The sequence below is a fragment of the Oncorhynchus keta genome, chromosome 15 (genome assembly GCF_023373465.1).
Source record: "Oncorhynchus keta strain PuntledgeMale-10-30-2019 chromosome 15, Oket_V2, whole genome shotgun sequence".
NCBI classification, from domain to species: Eukaryota; Metazoa; Chordata; class Actinopteri; order Salmoniformes; family Salmonidae; genus Oncorhynchus; species Oncorhynchus keta.
This window is the reverse complement of record NC_068435.1, coordinates 11,991,734-12,016,361: the sequence shown is the minus strand read 5'-3', so window position 1 is coordinate 12,016,361 and position 24,628 is coordinate 11,991,734. Positions and strand designations below refer to the sequence as shown.

General features: G+C 40.7%; 1 protein-coding gene across 4 annotated transcripts in view; it reads left to right on the top strand.

The window, feature by feature from the left end:
• LOC118394413 (KN motif and ankyrin repeat domain-containing protein 1-like) overlaps positions 1-24,628 on the top strand; it is a 36,825-nt gene that overhangs the window by 5,800 nt on the left and 6,397 nt on the right. For 2 of the 4 annotated variants that reach the window (XM_035787593.2, XM_052463392.1), the window contains exons 2-7: positions 17,202-17,360; positions 17,545-19,185; positions 20,325-20,381; positions 21,072-21,147; positions 23,770-24,129; positions 24,314-24,398. In XM_035787593.2, the coding sequence (XP_035643486.1) occupies positions 17,342-17,360; positions 17,545-19,185; positions 20,325-20,381; positions 21,072-21,147; positions 23,770-24,129; positions 24,314-24,398 (2,238 nt within the window). In that variant the 5' untranslated portion in view covers positions 17,202-17,341. Of the gene's footprint in view, positions 1-7,514; positions 7,545-17,201; positions 17,361-17,544; positions 19,186-20,324; positions 20,382-21,071; positions 21,148-23,769; positions 24,130-24,313; positions 24,399-24,628 lie in introns of those variants that run through there. The other 2 variants (XM_052463393.1, XM_035787594.2) reach the window with 2 other exon arrangements.

The following is a 24,628-nucleotide window of genomic DNA, read 5'->3' as shown; positions in this document are numbered from 1 at the left end:
ATGGGATAGATATATGGTTTGGTATGGATGGGATATATATATGGTTTGGTATGGATAGGATAGATATATGGTTTGGTATGGATGGGATAGATATATGGTTTGGTATGGATAGGATAGATATATGGTTTGGTATAGATGGGATAGATATATGGTTTGGTATGGATGGGATAGATTTCATATGGTTTGGTATAGATGGGATAGATATATGGTTTGGTATGGATAGGATATATATATGGTTTGGTATGGATGGGATAGATATATGGTTTGGTATAGATGGGATAGATATATGGTTTGGTATGGATGGGATAGATTTCATATGGTTTGGTATAGATGGGATAGATATATGGTTTGGTATGGATGGGATAGATTTCATATGGTTTGGTATGGATGGGATAGATTTCATATGGTTTGGTATGGAGGGGATAGATATATGGTTTGGTATAGATGGGATAGATATATGGTTTGGTATAGATGGGATAGATATATGGTTTGGTATGGATGGGATAGATTTCATATGGTTTGGTATAGATGGGATAGATATATGGTTTGGTATGGATGGGATAGATATATGGTTTGGTATGGATGGGATAGATATATGGTTTGGTATGGATGGGATAGATTTCATATGGTTTGGTATGGAGGGGATAGATATATGGTTTGGTATGGATGGGATAGATATATGGTTTGGTATGGATGGGATAGATATATGGTTTGGTATGGATGGGATAGATATATGGTTTGGTATGGATGGGATATATATATGGTTTGGTATGGATGGGATAGATATATGGTTTGGTATGGATGGGATAGATATATGGTTTGGTATGGATGGGATAGATATATGGTTTGGTATGGATGGGATAGATTTCATATGGTTTGGTATGGAGGGGATAGATATATGGTTTGGTATGGATGGGATAGATATATGGTTTGGTATGGATGGGATAGATATATGGTTTGGTATGGATGGGATAGATTTCATATGGTTTGGTATGGAGGGGATAGATATATGGTTTGGTATGGATGGGATAGATATATGGTTTGGTATGGATGGGATAGATATATGGTTTGGTATGGATGGGATAGATATATGGTTTGGTATGGATGGGATATATATATGGTTTGGTATGGATGGGATAGATATATGGTTTGGTATGGATGGGATAGATATATGGTTTGGTATGGATGGGATATATATATGGTTTGGTATGGATGGGATAGATATATGGTTTGGTATGGATGGGATAGATATATGGTTTGGTATGGATGGGATAGATATATGGTTTGTTATGGATGGGATAGATTTCATATGGTTTGGTATAGATGGGATAGATATATGGTTTGGGAATAGATTTCATATGGTTTGGTATAGATGGGATAGATATATGGTTTGGGAATAGATTTCATATGGTTTGGTATAGATGGGATAGATTTCATATGGTTTGGTATGGATGGGATAGATATATGGTTTGGTATAGGGGCGGCAGCGTAGCCTAGTGGTTAGAGCGTTGGACTAGTAACCGGAAGGTTGCGAGTTCAAACCCCTGAGCTGACAAGGTACAAATCTGTCGTTCTGCCCCTGAACAGGCAGTTAACCCACTGTTCCCAGGCCGTCATTGAAAATAAGAATGTGTTCTTAACTGACTTGCCTGGTTAAATAAAGGTTAAATAAAGGTTAAATAAAGGTTAAATAAAAAGATGGATATATGGTTTGGGATATATTTCATATGGATTGATATGGATGGGATATATATGGTTTGGTATGGAGGGGATAGATATATGGTTTGGTATGGAGGGGATAGATATATGGTTTGGTATGGATGGGATAGATTTCATATGGTTTGGTATAGATGGGATAGATTTCATATGGTTTGGTATGGATAGGATAGATATATGGTTTGGGATAGATTTCATATGGTTTGGTATAGATGGGATAGATTTCATATGGTTTGGTATGGATAGGATAGATATATGGTTTGGGATAGATTTCATATGGTTTGGTATGGATAGGATAGATATATGGTTTGGGATAGATTTCATATGGTTTGGTATGGATAGGATAGATATATGGTTTGGGATAGATTTCATATGGTTTGGTATGGATGGGATAGATATATGGTTTGGTATAGATGGGATAGATTTGATATGGTTTGGTATGGATGGGATATATATATGGTTTGGTATGGATGGGATAGATATATGGTTTGGTATGGATGGGATAGATATATGGTTTGGTATGGATGGGATAGATATATGGTTTGGTATGGATGGGATAGATATATGGTTTGGTATAGATGGGATAGATATATGGTTTGGTATGGATGGGATAGATATATGGTTTGGTATGGATGGGATAGATATATGGTTTGGTATGGATGGGATAGATTTCATATGGTTTGGTATAGATGGGATAGATATATGGTTTGGTATAGATGGGATAGATATATGGTTTGGTATAGATGGGATAGATATATGGTTTGGTATGGATGGGATAGATATATGGTTTGGTATGGATGGGATAGATTTCATATGGTTTGGTATAGATGGGATAGATATATGGTTTGGTATAGATGGGATAGATATATGGTTTGGTATAGATGGGATAGATATATGGTTTGGGAATAGATTTCATATGGTTTGGTATAGATGGGATAGATTTCATATGGTTTGGTATGGATGGGATAGATATATGGTTTGGTATAGGGGCGGCAGCGTAGCCTAGTGGTTAGAGCGTTGGACTAGTAACCGGAAGGTTGCGAGTTCAAACCCCTGAGCTGACAAGGTACAAATCTGTCGTTCTGCCCCTGAACAGGCAGTTTCATATGTTCCCAGGCCGTCATTGAAAATAAGAATGTGGATAAGACTTGCCTGGTTAAATAAAGGTTAAATAAAGGTTAAATAAAGGTAAAATAAAAAGATGGATATATGGTTTGGGATATATTTCATATGGATTGATATGGATGGGATATATATGGTTTGGTATGGAGGGGATAGATATATGGTTTGGTATGGAGGGGATAGATATATGGTTTGGTATGGAGGGGATAGATATATGGTTTGGTATGGATGGGATAGATTTCATATGGTTTGGTATAGATGGGATAGATTTCATATGGTTTGGTATGGATAGGATAGATATATGGTTTGGGATAGATTTCATATGGTTTGGTATGGATAGGATAGATATATGGTTTGGGATAGATTTCATATGGTTTGGTATGGATAGGATAGATATATGGTTTGGGATAGATTTCATATGGTTTAATGGATAAAATATGGTTTGGGATAATGGTTTGGTATGGATAGGATAGATATATGGTTTGGGATAGATTTCATATGGTTTGGTATGGATGGGATAGATTTCATATGGTTTGGTATAGATGGGATAGATATATGGTTTGGTATGGATGGGATAGATATATGGTTTGGTATGGATGGGATAGATATATGGTTTGGTATGGATGGGATAGATATATGGTTTGGTATGGAGGGGATAGATTTCATATGGTTTGGTATGGATGGGATAGATATATGGTTTGGTATGGATGGGATAGATATATGGTTTGGTATGGATGGGATAGATATATGGTTTGGTATAGATGGGATAGATTTCATATGGTTTGGTATGGATGGGATAGATTTCATATGGTTTGGTATGGAGGGGATAGATTTCATATGGTTTGGTATGGAGGGGATAGATATATGGTTTGGTATAGATGGGATAGATTTCATATGGTTTGGTATAGATGGGATAGATTTCATATGGTTTGGTATGGATGGGATAGATTTCATATGGTTTGGTATGGAGGGGATAGATTTCATATGGTTTGGTATGGATGGGATAGATTTCATATGGTTTGGTATAGATGGGATAGATTTCATATGGTTTGGTATGGATGGGATAGATATATGGTTTGGTATAGATGGGATAGATTTCATATGGTTTGGTATGGATGGGATAGATATATGGTTTGGTATGGATGGGATAGATATATGGTTTGGTATGGAGGGGATAGATATATGGTTTGGTATGGAGGGGATAGATATATGGTTTGGTATAGATGGGATAGATTTCATATGGTTTGGTATAGATGGGATAGATTTCATATGGTTTGGTATGGATGGGATAGATTTCATATGGTTTGGTATGGAGGGGATAGATTTCATATGGTTTGGTATGGAGGGGATAGATATATGGTTTGGTATGGAGGGGATAGATATATGGTTTGGTATAGATGGGATAGATTTCATATGGTTTGGTATGGATGGGATAGATATATGGTTTGGTATGGATGGGATAGATATATGGTTTGGTATAGATGGGATAGATTTCATATGGTTTGGTATGGAGGGGATAGATATATGGTTTGGTATGGATGGGATAGATATATGGTTTGGTATGGATAGGATAGATATATGGTTTGGTATGGATGGGATAGATATATGGTTTGGTATGGATGGGATAGATATATGGTTTGGTATGGATGGGATAGATATATGGTTTGGTATGGATGGGATAGATATATGGTTTGGTATGGATGGGATAGATATATGGTTTGGTATGGATGGGATAGATATATGGTTTGGTATGGAGGGGATAGATATATGGTTTGGTATGGATGGGATAGATATATGGTTTGGTATGGATGGGATAGATATATGGTTTGGTATGGATGGGATAGATTTCATATGGTTTGGTATGGAGGGGATAGATATATGGTTTGGTATGGATGGGATAGATATATGGTTTGGTATGGATGGGATATATATATGGTTTGGTATGGATGGGATAGATATATGGTTTGGTATAGATGGGATAGATATATGGTTTGGTATGGATAGGATAGATATATGGTTTGGTATGGATGGGATAGATATATGGTTTGGTATGGATGGGATAGATATATGGTTTGGTATGGATGGGATAGATATATGGTTTGGTATGGAGGGGATAGATATATGGTTTGGTATGGATGGGATAGATATATGGTTTGGTATGGATGGGATAGATATATGGTTTGGTATGGATGGGATAGATATATGGTTTGGTATGGAGGGGATAGATATATGGTTTGGTATGGATGGGATAGATATATGGTTTGGTATGGATGGGATATATATATGGTTTGGTATGGATGGGATAGATATATGGTTTGGTATAGATGGGATAGATATATGGTTTGGTATGGATAGGATAGATATATGGTTTGGGAATAGATTTCATATGGTTTGGTATGGATGGGATAGATTTCATATGGTTTGATAGGATAGATATATGGTTTGGTATAGATGGGATAGATTTCATATGGTTTGGTATAGATGGGATAGATTTGATATGGTTTGGTATAGATGGGATAGATATATGGTTTGGTATGGATGGGATAGATATATGGTTTGGTATAGATGGGATAGATATATGGTTTGGTATAGATGGGATAGATATATGGTTTGGTATAGATGGGATAGATATATGGTTTGGTATAGATGGGATAGATATATGGTTTGGTATGGATGGGATAGATTTCATATGGTTTGGTATGGAGGGGATAGATATATGGTTTGGTATGGATGGGATAGATTTCATATGGTTTGTTATGGATGGGATAGATTTCATATGGTTTGGTATGGAGGGGATAGATATATGGTTTGGTATGGATGGGATAGATATATGGTTTGGTATGGAGGGGATAGATATATGGTTTGGTATGGATGGGATAGATATATGGTTTGGTATGGATGGAATAGATATATGGTTTGGTATAGATGGGATAGATTTGATATGGTTTGGTATGGATGGGATAGATATATGGTTTGGTATGGATGGGATAGATATATGGTTTGGTATGGATAGGATAGATATATGGTTTGGTATAGATGGGATAGATTTGATATGGTTTGGTATGGATGGGATAGATATATGGTTTGGTATGGATGGGATAGATATATGGTTTGGTATGGATGGGATAGATATATGGTTTGGTATAGATGGGATAGATTTCATATGGTTTGGTATGGATGGGATAGATTTCATATGGTTTGGTATGGATGGGATAGATTTGATATGGTTTGGTATGGGTTTGGTATGGATTTTATATGGTTTGGTATGGTATGGGTTTGGTATGGATTTGATATGGTTTGGTATGGATTTGATATGGTTTGGTATGGATTTGATATGGATAGGATAGATATATGGATTGGATAGATTTCATATGGTTTGGTATGGATAGGATAGATATATGGTTTGGGAATAGATTGCATATGGTTTGGTATGGATGGAATAGATTTCATATGGTTTGATAGGATAGATATATGGTTTGGTATAGATGGGATAGATATATGGTTTGGTATGGAGGGGATAGATATATGGTTTGGGAATAGATTTCATATGGTTTGGTATAGATGGGATAGATTTCATATGGTTTGGTATGGATGGGATAGATATATGGTTTGGTATGGAGGGGATAGATATATGGTTTGGTATGGATGGGATAGATATATGGTTTGGTATGGATGGGATAGATATATGGTTTGGTATGGAGGGGATAGATATATGGTTTGGTATAGATGGGATAGATTTCATATGGTTTGGTATGGATGGGATAGATTTGATATGGTTTGGTATGGGTTTGGTATGGATTTTATATGGTTTGGTATGGTATGGGTTTGGTATGGATTTGATATGGTTTGGTATGGATTTGATATGGTTTGGTATGGATTTGATATGGATAGGATAGATATATGGATTGGATAGATTTCATATGGTTTGGTATGGATGGGATAGATGTTAAATGGTTTGGTATGGATGGGATACATTTGATATGGTTTGGTTTGGTATGGTTTGGGTTTGGTATGGATTTTATATGGTTTGGTATGGTATGGGTTTGGTATGGATTTTATATGGTTTGGTATGGATTTGATATGGTTTGGTATGGTATGGGTTTGGTATGGATTGTATATGGTTTGGTATGGATTTGATATGGTTTGGTATGGTATGGGTTTGGTATGGATTTGATATGGTTTGGTATGGATTTGATATGGTTTGGTATGGTATGGGTTTGGTATGGATTTGATATGGTTTGGTATGGATTTTATATGATTTGGTATAGATGGGATACATTTTATATGGTTTGGTATGGATTTCATATGGTTTGGTACGGATTTTATATGGTTTGGTATGGATTTTATATGGTTTGGTATGGTTTGGTACGGATTTCATATGGTTTGGTATGGATTTCATATGGTTTGGTATGGATTTCATATGGTTTGGTATGGATTTGATATGGTTTGGTATGGATTTGATATGGTCACGCCCTGGTCAAAGTATTTAGTGTTTTTCTTCATGTATTTGGTCAGGCCAGGGTGTGACATGGGTTTTTGTATGTGGTGTGTAGCTTAGTGGGTTGTTCTAGGAAAGTCTATGGCTGTCTGAAGTGGTTCTCAATCAGAGGCAGGTGTTTATCGTTGTCTCTGATTGGGAACCATATTTAGGCAGCCATATTCTTTGGTTGTATTGTGGGTGATTGTCTTGATGTCCTTGTTCGATGGTAAGGTGACACATGTATAGGCTGTTTTCGGGTTTCGTTTATTGTTTTGTAGTGTTCATGTTTAGTCGTGTTTACGTTTGTTTAAATAAACATGGATCGCAATCGACACGCTGCAGTTTGGTCCGACTCTCCTTCACCATATGAAAACCGTGACAGATATGGATTTGATATGGTTTGGTATGGATTTGATATGGTTTGGTATGGATCTGGTATGGATTTCATATGGTTTGGTATGGATTTGATATGGTTTGGTATGGATTTGATATGGTTTGGTATGGATTTGATATGGTTTGGTATGGATTTGATATGGTTTGGTATGGATTTGATATGGTTTGGTATGGATTTGATATGGTTTGGTATGGATTTGATATGGTTTGGTATGGATTTGATATGGTTTGGTATGGATTTGATATGGTTTGGTATGGATTTGATATGGTTTGGTATGGATTTGATATGGTTTGGTATGGATTTGATATGGTTTGGTATGGATTTGATATGGTTTGGTTTGGATTTCATATGGTTTGGTTTGGATTTCATATGGTTTGGTTTGGATTTCATATGGTTTGGTATGGATTTCATATGGTTTTGGATTTTATATAGTTTAGTATATCTTCTCATTCTAATGTAAAACCAAGAGGGCAGCATCATCCACGTCTATGAACGGGCAGAGTCCATGAACGGGCAGAGTCCATGTCAAAAGCAAAGGTCTCAAAATGTTGAAGAGATAGCAGAATGATCTAAATTCTCTAGAACACACAGAACAGAGACATTAGAACACAGAACAGAGTCATTAGAACACAGAACCGAGACAATAGGACACAGAACCGAGACAATAGGACACAGAACATAGACATTAGAACACAGAACCGAGACAATAGGACACAGAACCGAGACAATAGGACACAGAACCGAGACATTAGAACACAGAGAACACTACAGAACCACAGGGAATCAAACTGGATGGAGGGAGAGAAAGAGTGCGTGTGTGAGAGAGTGACAGATACAGGAAGTTGGGAGAAGAGAAAGACAGTGATTGGTTAGGGGCGGTTGGAGTCCAACAAGTTGGCTTGAGTTTCTAAACCAATTCCAAATAGAAGACAAGGAATAGAGTTATGTACTGGAAATACCACATAATCAGCATGGCCAAACTGGAGGAAGAAAATATCCCTTTTCCTGACAACAGAACAGAGATGAAAAAGTCACTGTGCCCTCCAGTTGTAGAGTACGTCCCAAAAGGCACCCTAATCCCTATCTAGTGCACAACTTTTGACCATAGCCCTATGGGTTGAAAGTAGTGCACCAAATGGGGAAGGGAGGTCATTTGGGATGCAACTGTAGTCATGCCTGTAACTAGTACACTGACTACAGAGCAAAACTAACACTGTTCTACCCACTAGGGTGCCATGAGTGAAGATAAAACAATCACCTTGATGTAGAAGTGGGATGGGTTGCTTTGTTAATGGAACCATTTATTCATTCATTTCAGTCCACAGCATTTTGTAAGTAGCACTTTAGAGTGAATCACAAATAAAATGCACACACACCACCACCACCACCACAGCTAAAGGGTCAATCTGCAGAAGGTACATCTATTTTTGGACTATGGCTCATGAGCTTAGTTCAACAGTTGTACCCCATCAGAATCCAAAATATAAGCTTGTTTTACCCCAATGTTTGTAAACAAAGTAAATGTTTTGTTTTTTTTACACTAAAAATCCTCTAAACATGGTTAAAACTATCTTTTTGATATCATGGATGTTCAGTCGTTGCATCCATAGTGCTCTCTGAATTTGAGAGTGGTTCCATTTCTCCAGTCCCATCCCTCAGCTTTATAGTGAACCACTGGTGGTTCTTGTTTTGCTTTGTTATTGTTTCAACTGCTGATTGGCGCTTTAAGGAAAAGGGAGAGAAGAACATCTGATCTTATCAGAGGAACCGAGAGATACCAGGAATCTTCTGGACTCATATGTTGATGACAGCTTTATGTCTTCTACAACATTTCTCCACAAAGCTTGTGTGAGAGCACAATTCCCAACCATTTGTCTTACTGTAGCAACTTATGTAGCCTGGTCCCAGATCTGTTTGTGCTTGCCAGCAATGGTCAGTGTCACCATACATTATAGTTGTTAATACAAATAGATCTGGGACCAGGCTAACTTCAAAGTGTTCTAGAACAAAAATCTAAACAATGTGTCTGTGTCCCCATTATGGATCTAAAGACAGAAACTAAAATGGTGGCTTAGTGTTCTAGAACATATCATAAACCAGCAACTAAAATGGTGGCCTTGGTGTTCTAGAACATATCATAAACCAGCAACTAAAATGGTGGCTTAGTGTTCTAGAACATATCATAAACCAGCAACTAAAATGGTGGCATAATGTTCTAGAACATATCATAAACCAGCAACTAAAATGGTGGCTTAGTGTTCTAGAACATATCATAAACCAGCAACTAAAATGGTGGCTTAGTGTTCTAGAACATATCATAAACCAGCAACTAAAATGGTGGCATAATGTTCTAGAACATATCATAAACCAGCAACTAAAATGGTGGCTTAGTGTTCTAGAACATATCATAAACCAGCAACTAAAATGGTGGCTTAGTGTTCTAGAACATATCATAAACCAGCAACTAAAATGGTGGCTTAGTGTTCTAGAACATATCATAAACCAGCAACTAAAATGGTGGCTTAGTGTTCTAGAACATATCATAAACCAGCAACTAAAATGGTGGCTTAGTGTTCTAGAACATATCATAAACCAGCAACTAAAATGGTGGCTTAGTGTTCTAGAACATATCATAAACCAGCAACTAAAATGGTGGCTTAGTGTTCTAGAACATATCATAAACCAGCAACTAAAATGGTGGCTTAGTGTTCTAGAACATATCATAAACCAGCAACTAAAATGGTGGCTTAGTGTTCTAGAACATATCATAAACCAGCAACTAAAATGGTGGCTTAGTGTTCTAGAACATATCATAAACCAGCAACTAAAATGGTGGCTTAGTGTTCTAGAACATATCATAAACCAGCAACTAAAATGGTGGCTTAGTGTTCTAGAACATATCATAAACCAGCAACTAAAATGGTGGCTTAGTGTTCTAGAACATATCATAAACCAGCAACTAAAATGGTGGCTTAGTGTTCTAGAACATATCATAAACCAGCAACTAAAATGGTGGCTTAGTGTTCTAGAACATATCATAAACCAGCAACTAAAATGGTGGCTTAGTGTTCTAGAACATATCATAAACCAGCAACTAAAATGGTGGCTTAGTGTTCTAGAACATATCATAAACCAGCAACTAAAATGGTGGCTTAGTGTTCTAGAACATACCATAAACGAGAAACTAAAATGGTGGCTTAGTGTTCTAGAACATATCATAAACCAGCAACTAAAATGGTGGCCTTGGTGCTCTAGAACATATCATCTTAGGGAGGTGACCGTTTTAAGTGTCATGAGTTCAAATTTAATTTGCGGTTTTTAGTCAAGAATGCTGTGGCTGGAGATTTTTGGTTTGTAACGATGTGAGGAGAAACCAATGCATTTATACACAGGACAGAGCAGTGGTGGGAACAGGAAGAGAAACAAAGCCCTTAAATTGGCCCCAAAATAGCCCTTGTAAAATATTGAGACTTCTTTCTTCGAATACCTTTAAAATGGGGAAAAAACTGTAAGGGCCATCCCCACCATAGCGATATAGCGATAAATTATACATACTGTAACTATAAACATTGACAAGCATCCACACCAGCGGACAGTTTATTGTTTATTGTTCTGCAGTAGGGGAGAGTGGGGTAAGTTAGGCCAAATGGGACATTTGAGCCACCCTTGTCTCTTGGTTAAAAAAAAAATGTATTTTCATCAAGTCATATATTTTGTTAGATGATGCTTGTATCAAAAACAAAGTAGATAATTTTAAGATTGTTCTATACATCAGTTGGAGTCTCTATGTTTTAATATTAGGTCCTAAATCTAGCATGAATGTGCATACTGTACTTATAGCTGTGTGGGCTAATATAGTCTAAATGTTTGCCTTGGGGTAAGTTGAGTCAATGGCCTTGGGGTAAGTTGAGCCAATGGCCTTGGGGTAAGTTGAGCCAATGGCCTTGGGGTAAGTTGAGCCAATGGCCTTGGGATAAGTTGAGCCAATGGCCTTGGGGTAAGTTGAGCCAATGGCCTTGGGGTAAGTTGAGCCAATGGCCTTGGGGTAAGTTGAGCCAATGGCCATGGGGTAAGTTGAGCCAATGGAAAGTTGAGCAAGTTGAAGTTTTTTCTTCCCAGGCATAATGTAAGACCTTATTGCTGGGATGTGAGGTAACAACAGGGCCTGGCCTATGTTAAGTGTTTACAAAGACAGTTAAAGTCATGTCTGTAGCTATAACACCATAGTTAAAGTCATGTCTGTAGCTATTCATAGGTTGCACCTTTGTCACTTGTCGTGTCATTCCATTGTTATGAACATTCTCAATCCACCCTTTGCCGGCGGCGCCATAGCGGTGCCCTAAAGTGGTGATAAACCCAGTCCTTCTAGCTAATGTTATACTCATCTAAAGTCAATCTGGCCACATCGTGATGATGTCCTACTAATTATTAGCTATGCACCATAGTTAAAGTTCTTATGTAGCTATGCACCATAGTTAAAGTTTCTAATTAGCTATGCACCACAGTGTGGCAAATTGTTTGGGGGAAGTCCGACCAAGACTCGAACCAAGATCCAGCAAATGTCAAGCCAACACCTTAACCGTTATGCCAAGACAACTGAACCGCTTGAGGAGATCCCTATGTGTTTAAGGCCGTTACAATGGGAACAGTTATGTACAGTACACAGCTTCATACAGCAGCCTCATCCTGGATGCTGATTGGTTAAACTGCAGTCTCTGTCCTAACAACATCCGGACCATTACATCCTCCAATCACCTGCTTCTCGGGCATTATCACTTGATCACACCACAGAATAGATAGACATGTGTGTACAGTTTAGTATCTTAGAGGTAACAGAGCGTCTCAGTCAACATCCTGCTCTCTCTCTCTCTTCACTAACTCCTAAGAGGTTGATTGACATTTCCCCTTCTCTTTCCTTCCTAAGATGTCTCTGTTTGTTTCACCCCATTGAAGATACTAGTATTAGTAGTATTCTGTCAACAGTCACCTGTGAACAATAAGGTTGCGTGCCCTGGTCTATACCCTCTGCTGTCACAGCCCCAGGCCTGATCAGGTGTTCAAAGACTACTTTCATCTCAGTGAAAAGGCCTGGCACCACAATGTCTCCATCTACCTTTGTACTGTGATTTGTATTGTTTGTTTATATTGGGGGGCAATTGGTGTCAACGATGATGTGTGTAGCCTGGGGAATAGGGGATAAGTCACACGTTGTGTGTGGATTGGTGTAGGTCACAGGTTGTGTGTGGATTGTTGTGGGTCACAGGTTGTGTGTGGATTGTTGTGGGTCACAGGTTGTGTGTGGATTGTTGTGGGTCACAGGTTGTGTGTGGATTGGTGTAGGTCACAGGTTGTGTGTGGATTGTTGTGGGTCACAGGTTGTGTGTGGATTGTTGTGGGTCACAGGTTGTGTGTGGATTGGTGTAGGTCACAGGTTGTGTGTGGATTGTTGTGGGTCACAGGTTGTGTGTGTAACAAGAACTGTGTGTCAATACATTCCATTAACACAGTATATTTTTTATTAAATGTATTTTACCTTTATTTAACAAGGCAAGTCAGTTAAGAACAAATTCTTATTTACAATGACAGCCTAGGAACAGGCAAAATGCCTCCTTTCGGGACGGGGGCTGGGATTAAGCAACACATGACAACACAGCATGGTAGCCATACAGCATGGTAGCCATACAGCATGGTAGCGATACAAAATGGTAGCCATACAGCATGGTAGCCATACAGCATGGTAGCGATACAGCATGGTAGCCATACAGCATGGTAGCGATACAAAATGGTAGCCATACAGCATGGTAGCCATACAGCATGGTAGCCATACAGCATGGTAGCCATACAGCATGGTAGCCATACAGCATGGTAGCGATACAGCATGGTAGCCATACAGCATGGTAGCCATACAGCATGGTAGCCATACAGCATGGTAGCCATACAGCATGGTAGGGATACAGCATGGTAGCGATACAGCATGGTAGCCATACAGCATGGTAGCCATACAGCATGGTAGCGATACAGCATGGTAGCCATACAGCATGGTAGCCATACAGCATGGTAGCCATACAGCATGGTAGCGATACAGCATGGTAGCCATACAGCATGGTAGCCATACAGCATGGTAGCCATACAGCATGGTAGCCATACAGCATGGTAGCGATACAGCATGGTAGCCATACAGCATGGTAGCGATACAGCATGGTAGCCATACAGCATGGTAGCCATACAGCATGGTAGCGATACAGCATGGTAGCCATACAGCATGGTAGCCATACAGCATGGTAGCGATACAGCATGGTAGCCATACAGCATGGTAGCCATACAGCATGGTAGGGATACAGCATGGTAGCCATACAGCATGGTAGCCATACAGCATGGTAGCCATACAGCATGGTAGGGATACAGCATGGTAGCCATACAGCATGGTAGGGATACAGCATGGTAGCCATACAGCATGGTAGCCATACAGCATGGTAGCCATACAGCATGGTAGCCATACAGCATGGTAGCGATACAGCATGGTAGCCATACAGCATGGTAGGGATACAGCATGGTAGCCATACAGCATGGTAGCCATACAGCATGGTAGGGATACAGCATGGTAGCCATACAGCATGGTAGGGATACAGCATGGTAGCCATACAGCATGGTAGCGATACAGCATGGTAGCGATACAGCATGGGAGCCATACAGCATGGTAGCCATACAGCATGGTAGCCATACAGCATGGTAGCCATACAGCATGGGAGCCGATACAGCATGGTAGCCATACAGCATGGGAGCCATACAGCATGGTAGCCATACAGCATGGTAGCCATACAGCATGGTAGCCATACAGCATGGTAGCCATACAGCATGGTAGCCATACAGCATGGTAGCGATACAGCATGGGAGCCATACAGCATGGTAGCCATACAGCATGGTAGCGATACAGCATGGTAGCGATACAGCATGGGAGCCATACAGCATGGGAGCCATACAGCATGGTAGCCATACAGCATGGTAGCCATACAGCATGGGAGCCATACAGCATGGGAGCCATACAGCATGGGAGCCATACAGCATGGTAGCCATACAGGGAGCCATACAGCATGGGAGCCATACAGCATGGGAGCCATACAGCATGGTAGCCATACAGCATGGTAGCCATACAGCATGGTAGCCATACAGCATGGTAGCCATACAGCATGGTAGCGATACAGCATGGTAGCCATACAGCATGGTAGCCATACAGCATGGGAGCCATACAGCATGGGAGCCATACAGCATGGGAGCCATACAGCATGGGAGCAGCACAACATGGTACAAACATTAAGAAGGTAGAGACAACAATACATCACGTGAAGCAACCACAACTGTCAGTAAGAATGTCCATGATTAAGTATTTGAATGAAGAGATGGAGATAAACTGGACAATTCTATCTTATTTTATTTACAGTAGTATGTAAGTGATCTTTATGAATGTATGCACAGTATGTTCTGTATGCATGGAGAGTGTGTGTGTGTGTGTGTGTGCGCGTGTGCGTGTGCGCACGTCTGTTATTGTGCTTATCGCATGTGTGTAGGGCGTCATTCACAGCGGGACTGTTCAGTCAGTGGTGTTTCTCTGTTTACTGCATAGCTGACATTGTTTGGGTCTGTGGCTGCGTGTGGCTGTCACTGTGGTGCCCCAAGAGGCCAGAAACTCTAGCACCTTCCCACTGAGGGTTCTGGAGAGAGAGGGGATTTAGAGTCTAGCACCTACCCACTGAGGGCTCAGGAGAGAGAGAGAGGGGGGGTTTAGAGTCTAACACCTACCCACTGAGGGGTCTGAATAGAGAGGGGGTTTAGAGTCTAGCACCTACCCACTGAGGGGTCAGGAGAGAGAGGGGGTTTAGAGTCTAGCACCTACCCACTGAGGGGTCAGGAGAGAGAGGGGATTTAGAGTCTAGCACCTACCCACTGAGGGGTCTGGAGAGAGGGGGGTTAGAATCTAGCACCTACCCACTGAGGGGTCTGGAGAGAGAGGGGATTTAGAGTCTAGCACCTACCCACTGAGGGGTCTGAAGAGAGAGGGGGTTTAGGGTCTAGCACCTACCCACTGAGGGGTCTGAAGAGAGAGGGGGTTTAGGGTTATAGAGGGGGAGGAGGGAGGAAGCTTTGGAAGAGGGGAGAGACTAAAAGAAGAGTGATATGGGTAGATATGGGTGGTCAGGATAGACCAAAAGAAGAGTGAGATGGCTGGAGGACAAGAGGGGAGAATGTAGAATAAGTAAAGAGAGTTGAAGGAGAGAATTATCAGGAGAGAAATATATTGAGGAAGAGAAACAGAGAAAGCAGGGAGGCCGAGAGAGTAGGAGAGACACGTTTATATGTAGGAGTGTATTGGGTTCCCTGGTTATTGGTCCCAACCGTCTAGGAGTTATTTTCAGATCTGTATTTGGACTGAAGGTCTATAATCAGGGGCGGACTGGCCATTTGGCATTTCGGGAAATTACCAGATGGGCTGGTCCATTATCTGGCTAATAATGGGGGCCTCGGGGAAAATAATGGGCCGGTGTGTTAGAAATGCCAAGGCTGATATAATCAAGGGAACATCAGGCCTTCCATTGTTATACGCAAGTCAGTAGGGTTAATTCTGATGTATGGATGAAGCAAGTGAGTGAGTGAGTGAAGAGTCAGAAGTCAATGTTACTGCCACAAGTTCATGATCAGCTGTCCACTCGAAAATCCAGGGCGAGTCCTCATTTGGAAATACCAGAAGTAAACCACAAGTCCACCAGTTCCAGAAATGTAGGCCCTAGTGCATTCAGTATGAATTAGAAGGATACAGAAGGTTGTGTAAACAGAAGGTTACTTAATAACCACTTTTATAAATAATTTACTTATTTTTTTCTAATTTACTTATTTTTTCAAAATGGTAAAAATAAAATCAGAGTGAAAATAACAGTGTTTTACATGCTCTGTGTGCAGAACCGTTTGATAAATACAGAACAGAGATTAGAACACACAGAACAGATTAGAACACACAGAACAGACATTAGAACACACAGAACAGACATTAGAACACACAGAACAGACATTAGAACACACAGAACAGACATTAGAACACACAGAACAGACATTAGAACACACAGAACAGACATTAGAACACACAGAACAGCGACTAGAACACACAGAACAGACATTAGAACACACAGAACAGCGATTAGAACACCCAGAACAGCGATTAGAACACCCAGAAGAGAAATTAGAACACCCAGAAGAGAAATTAGAACACCCAGAAGAGAAATTAGAACACCCAGAAGAGAAATTAGAACACGCAAAACAGACATTAGAACACGCAGAACAGACATTAGAACATGCAGAACAGACATTAGAACATACAGAACAGAGACATTAGAACATACAGAACAGAGACATTAGAACACACAACAGAGACATTAACAACAATAATCTACACATTGTCTCACCCTCCTCCTCTGTCCCCTGTTTGCTCTGTCTTGCCAGGCAGTCAAGTTGCTTTCCATCACGAGAAAAGAGTCACAACGCCTGTAGAAGTTGGCCAGAGAGCAGAAACTGACTGGCACTCAGACTACCAACAGACATATAATGTGCTAAAAAACAACGCTCACAACTGAAGCCTGACAATGACGGACAAACTAAATGGTAACAGCTTAAAAAATATATCATATCAAATGTATCAATGAAAATTGGCTACCTTTTTGATAGTTATATGAAACAAAATGTTTGTTAGATAATTCCTAAACACATTTATGCTCCACACACTATAGTGCTTATTATGTATCAATGCTATGATAACAAGTATAGAAACACTGTCATCCTTTTTTAGGAAATGGGCCCAAAGCCCCAGAGAATAGGGTGAAGGGGAAGCCTCCTCCGTACTCTGTGGAAACACCCTATGGCTTCAGCCTGGACCTGGACTTCCTCAAGTACGTTGACGACATCGAGAAGGGCCACACCATAAAGAGGGTCCCCATCCAGCGCCGGAGCAAGGGGCAGAGGCCCAGCACTCTCCCCAGGAACCTCAATCTCTCTGGGCATGGCTACCAGCCTAGCGCCTGGGGCTCCACTGGAGCTCTGGCCTCCAGGTCTCGCCTCCCCAACCCCCACCAAGGCTATGGCTCTTGGGCTTATGACGGCAGATCGCCAGCCTCCCCTGGAGGATACAAGTCTGTGGCAGAGATGGAAGCCCATATCAGGGCCTTTGATGAGCAGCCCTTGGGGGAGCACATCAGGCCCAATCTCCTGCGGGCCTCCAGCCTGCCTCTCACCGTCCTGCTAAGGAAAGGTTCAGAGTCAACTGAGGATCCGGCCAGTCTCCGAAGCTCCAGAGACCATCTCAGAGGAAGGAACACTTCCACGGAAGACATCTTCTACTCCCTGGACCGTTCGTCCAACTGTCAGTCCAACCAGGATTTTTCTGGAACCATGCGCCGACTCAATGAAGCCCTTGAGCACATGGGCAAGCTGGAGGAGGAGGTCCGGGTCATCCCAGAGCTCAAGGCACAGATCTACATCCTGCAGGAGGAGAGGGAGATGCTCCGTCTTGGACTGAACCCAAAACCCGCATCCCAAACTTTCTCCAACAGGGCCAAAGACCACTCTTACGTGACCTCTGACCTCAAAAGATCCAGGAAAGAGAGTAATCTCTTCCTCGCCAACAATGACGTCACCGATGACGACTCTAACCAGACACACGAATGGAGGACAAGCACAGACCTGGATGAGCTTCTCACAGTGACGTCTCTGCAGGCTAAAGTAGCCATGCTGGAGCAAAGGCTTCACGAGAGCAGCCTGGACCTCCAGAAGGCCACCGTGCTACTGAGAGAACAGCAGGAGGAGGGCCGGAGGAACGATGAGAAGATGTGCCAGCTGATCAGGAAAACTGGGGACTGGGGGAGAGCAGAAAGAGTCCCTGTGGAACAAGATGAAAAACAGACTGAGAATTCTTCTCGGTGGGTCTTAGCAGGTGTGCATGGTACATCCACTAGAGAAAGCTTGAATGTAGAAGCTTTGTCAACAAATACAGTAACCATTAGAACAAATAGACAAAACCCAGGCACTCAGATTGAGGACCTAGAAGATGATCAAGTTTGGCTCTCAGCTAGCTCTTTCATGATGGAGGCCCAAGTGAACAGTCTTGGAGCTGGTCAACACAGTTCAAAAACGGTGGTCCATTGCTCCGTCAGAGAACCAGGCCTGGCAGTACCCATGGAGCACATGCCCCAGGAGGAAGCCCCCCCAGGGAGCATGGATCAAGCTGTGGCAGCCCTCCACGTAAAGAGGATCCAGTGTCTCCTGGAACAGCAGTGGGAGTGTCTGTGTGGGGGGACAGCACCAGAGGGGGGCAAGGCCCTGGAGCACCAAGACCCCAAGGTCAATTCACTGCAGGAGGAGATGATGAGTCTGGTTCATACTCTTTCCTCCTACTACATCCATGGATCCAGTGACAGAGAGGTTTCTCAAGGAGGTATAGCCTATTTTCACAGGTCTTTCGGGTTGATTTCCAGAACACAGATTAAGCCTTTTTTCTGGACTAAAAAGTATACTCAATGAAGAATCTCCATTGAAAGTGCTTTCTAGTCCAGGAGAAGACTTGCTCTAGGACTGGGAACCTGGAAAACAATTGACAGTCTACATTGACAATAAATATTTTCAATTAAATATAAAAAGAAAAGTTATTTGGAACAAGGAATAATTTTCTCAGGTTCCTTATAAAGCAAATTGAATTACAATGTTTATTTTATAGAACAGAGCTCTTTTGTCTTTAAATAAATCAGACATTTTTGAATTCATTTGAATTTCAAAGCACAGTCATAATGCAATACAATCGATTCCCAATGCTTTTGAAACCCCATTCACGTCACGTCAGCACATTTAACTCGTAGCTTTGAGCTTTTTCTCCATCTAGCATGAAAGATTAGGTCCAATTTATGAGTCAATGACAGGAATTTACTGCACACAAAATCCCATTACCATGTCAGAGACTACTTACAGACAACTTTCCTTGCCTCTCTCACATTGAGACCCACAATTCACGATGCAGTGTAAATGAATGGTTATAGCTGGCCTGGCTTTATTCATGATAGATGTGTATTGATGACTGTAACTCTCTCATACTGTATGTATTTTATGAAGACTTTAGATTTTGCCATATTGGAATGACTACAGTTCCTACAGGTACTTCCCTTCTCTACCTTTGTACTAGCACTGGTCATAGTTACAAGGAAATTATGTTCTTGTGCTAAAGACAATTCAATGCTGCTGAGGACACAACTTACCAGACTCGTGTGTCTAATTGAAGCAAAGAAATGGACATAAATACAGTTTATATGTAGTTATCAAACTTCCCATTGTTATTAGGCTACTAACCATGTATAATGGAGTATGTTTAAGGACTGTCTATTTCCATGTCATACTGTGTGGTTGGTCGCACCTGAAATGACAATAATTTGCAAAGCATTTACAATTCTGTATTTTTTTATAACGGGTTTGAGCTTCACCAACCCTTTAGTTGTTGTTATTTGTTTAGCCGTTGTTGTATTCAAAGTGGGACTGTGTGATTTAACAACTCCTACACCTTAAAAAAAATGTTTTTGTCTCATCTAGGGTTGCAAAGGAAGGGTATATTACTGGAAACTTCTGAAGTTTACCAGAACTTTCAAGGTATTTTAGGAGTTTTATCTAGTGGCCTTTTTTTGGGGGGGGGTACATTAGATTATCACAGGTGTCTGTAATTATCTCTGTCCCTCTGTGTGGCCTTATCACATGTTAAATATGAATCTAGACCATCAACTTCGTGAATACCATAGGGTGTTTAATATGAGACTTTCAGCATGTCCTTTATACTGGTTTTGTATTACTGTGTCAATATGTCTTTGTTGTAAATGATTTGGCGCCAAACTGGTGGTAGTTGTGTAAGAAGTCAATAGTTGGAAGAGTCTCATAGTTAATGGAAAATAATGCCATTGTTCATTAGATGCTTTTTTGTTCATTTAAGTAGGCTATTTTCTCTTGAATTATGTGGCCAGAGCAGTGGTTCCCAACCTTTTTTGGCTGCTGTACTACCAACTGAATGTTGCTCTGCCTGGAGTATCCTTGAAGTACTCATTTTAGCAGTAGACCTATGGTCACATGAGTCTTCTCATGTACCCCCTGTGGATAGACCAAGTACCCCCAGGGGTCCTAGTTCCCCTGGTTGGGAACCTCGGCACTAGAAACACATTGGCAATATGAATAATAGATATGAATACATTTGTTTAAAGTTATTCAAGTATAAATTACCAGAGTTCCTATAGGTTACCATAGCTTTTACCAGTAGCTTTGCAATCCTAATCTTGGCGTTTTCTCTCCCAGTCCCAAAATCCATCATGAAGAGAAATGGGAGTGCTCGGATGTCAAAGAACCTCCACTTTGCTGGTGTGAACGGAGGGTAAGACACTAGACTCCTGACATTTATGTTGTTAAACAAATAACTAACTTGAGCACCACCCTCTGATTGTATGACCCATTTATGGCTAACCCTGAAGATCTCACTGTGCAGCAACTCAAGTTGGGTACAGTCTGCGTTTAGCTATGAAAACCTCTTGTACAGTGCCTTCAGAAAGTATTCACACCCCTTGACTTTTCACATTGTGTTGTGTTACAGCCTAAATTTAAAATAGATTCAATTGAGATTCTGTGTCACTGACCAACACACAATACCCCATAATGTCAAAGTGGAATTATGTTTTTGGAAATGTTCACAAACAAATAAAAAATGATAAGATGAAATGTTTTAAGTCAATAAGTATTCAACCCCTTTGTTATGGAGAGCCTAAAGTTTAAGAGTAAAAATGTGCTTCACATAATAAGTTGCATGGACTCACTCGGTGTGCAATAATAGTGTTTAACATGATTTTTGAATGATAAGCTCATCTCTGTACCCTCAGCCGAGGAGTGAATTTCAAACACACATTCAACCACAAAGACCAGGCAGGTTTTCCTATGCCTCACAAAGAAGGGCACCTATTGGTTCAATGGGTAAAACATTTAAAAAGCAGATGTTGAATATCCCTTTGAGCATGGTGAAGTTATTAATTACACTTTGGATGGTGTATCAATACACTCAGTCTCTACAAAGATACAGGCGTCCTTCCTAACTCAGTTGCTGGAGAGGAAGGAAACGGCCCAGGGATTTCACCACTTTATAACAGTTGCAGAGTTTAATGGTTGAGATATGACAAAACTGAGTATGGATGAACAACATTGTAGTTACTCCACAATACTAATCTCATTGACAGAGTGAAAAGAAGGAAGCCTGTACAGAATAAAAATATACCAAAACATGCATCCTGTTTGCAATAAAGCACTAAAATAAAACTGCAAAAATGTGACAAAGAAATTAACTTTATGTCCTGAATACACAGTGTTATGTTTGGGGCAAATCCAGCACAACACATCACTGAGTACCACTCTTCATATTTTCAAGCATGATTGTGGCTGCATCATGTTATGGGCATGCTTGTCATTGGCAAGGACTAGGAAGTTGTTTTAGGATCAAAATAAACGGAATAGAGCTAAGCATGGGGAAAATCCTAGAGGAAAACCTGGTTCAGTCTGCTATCCAACAGACACTGGGAGACAAATTCACCTTTCAGCGGGACAATAACCTTAAACACAAGGCCAAATATACACTGAGTGTACAAAACATTAGGAAAACCTTCCTAGTATCGAGTTGCCCTCAGAACAGCCTAAATTCATCAGTAATGGACTCTACAAGTTGTCGAAAGCATTCCACAGTGATGCTGGCCCACATTCACTCCAATGCTTCACACAGTTGTGTCAAGTTGTCTGGATGTCCTATGTGTGGTGGACCATTCTTGATAAACACAGGAAACTGTTGGGTGTGAAAAACCAGGCAGTGTTGCAGTTCTTGACACACTCAAACTGACGTGCCTGACACCTATCACCTACTACCCCGTTCAAAGGCACTTAAATCTTTTGTCTTGCCCATTCACCTCTGAATGGCACACAAACACAATCCATGTCTCAGTTGTCTCAAGGCTTAAAAATCATTCTTTAACCTGTCTCTTCCCCTTCATCTACACTGATTGAAGTGGATTTAACAACTGACATCAATAAAGGATCATAGCTTTGGTCACCTGGTCAGTCTATGTCATGGAAAGAGCAGGTGTTCGTAATGTTTTGTCCACTCAGTGTACACTGGAGTTGCTTACCAAGAGGACAATGAATGTTCCTGAGTTGCCTAGTTATGTGCAAATATTGTACAATCCAGGTTAGGAAAGCTCTTAGAGATTTACCCAGAGAGACTCACAGCTGTAATCGCTGCCAAAGATTATTCTAACATGTATTGACTCAGGGAATACTTATGTAAATGAGATATTTCTGTATTTCATTTGCAAAAATAAATTTACAAAATGTTTTCACTTTGTCATTATGGGTAAGAAAAAAATAAATATTTAAACCATTTTGAATTCAGGTTGTAACCAAAAAATATGAAATAAGTCAAGGGGTACGAGTACTTTCTGAAGGCAATGTACATGGCTAGATTGTCAGGACGGCTGTACACACTTAGAAAAAAGGTGCTATCTAGAACTTCAAAGGATTCTTTGGCTGTCTGCATAGGAGAACCCTTTGAAGAACCCTTTTTGGTTCCACAGAGGGTTCTAAATGGAACCCAAAAACGGTTATCATACGGGTACAGCTGAAGAACCCTTTTTGGTTCCACAGAGGGTTCTAAATGGAACCCAAAAACGGTTATCATACGGGTACAGCTGAAGAACCCTTTTTGGTTCCACAGAGGGTTCTAAATGGAACCCAAAAACGGTTATCATACGGGTACAGCTGAAGAACCCTTTTTGGTTCCACAGAGGGTTCTAAATGGAACCCAAAAACGGTTATCATACGGGTACAGCTGAAGAACCCTTTTTGGTTCCACAGAGGGTTCTAAATGGAACCCAAAAACGGTTATCATACGGGTACAGCTGAAGAACCCTTCTGGAAGCCTTTTTATAATGACAAAACACATTGGTTCCTACTGATATGCATTTAGCTTTGAAACAACACCAAATGAGGATTTGGATCGTAAGAGCCATGCAAAGGAGGACATGTCAGCGCTACAGCAACAACCAGAAGGACAACCTTACCCTGGGGAGATGGCAGAGAAACTTGCCGACCATGGGGGTTCAAACCACGGAGACCAGAAAGAGGGAGACCCAAGCCCAGGTCAAGAGATGATGGAAGGAACCGATCCGATGGACCAGACTACTCAAACTGCAGAACCAGACAAACAGACAGATAGTGGTGGGGATGTGGAAGCTGCAGAACCAGAGGAACAGAACAAGACAGACACAACACCAGAGGAACCCATGGAAGCAGAACCAGATCCAAACACAGATCCCAAACAAGACAGGTGAGGGGAACTGAGTATATTGTATGTCGTTCATGAATTATACAATTTGATGATTTGCCAGTTGTTTTGGCATATTCATTTTTTAATTTTGAAAAGTGTCAAGACAATCTTTATTGTAGCGTATTGCCTTTAGTGAAAGTATATGAATGGGACTCATGGGACTGATGCTTCTATGTCCTCATAGGGAGGCTGTAGAAGGGGAGTTCATAGCAGCATGTCATTTCGTCAGCGATCACATGGATAACATGGATAACCCCAATGATGAAATGGTACGCATGGTACAGAAATACACTTAGACATAGGCCTATAGGCACAAACCTAATTACACAAGCCTTATTCAACATGAATGGCTGTCAACACAGATGAGGCAGGCACTACCAAAACACAGTGTGTTAATGATGAAATCATTTTTCATAGTTATGCACCTCATTACTTTCATTAGCATCATTAAAATGTACAGGTAACTGCCAAAATAAAGGAAACACCAACATAAAGTGTC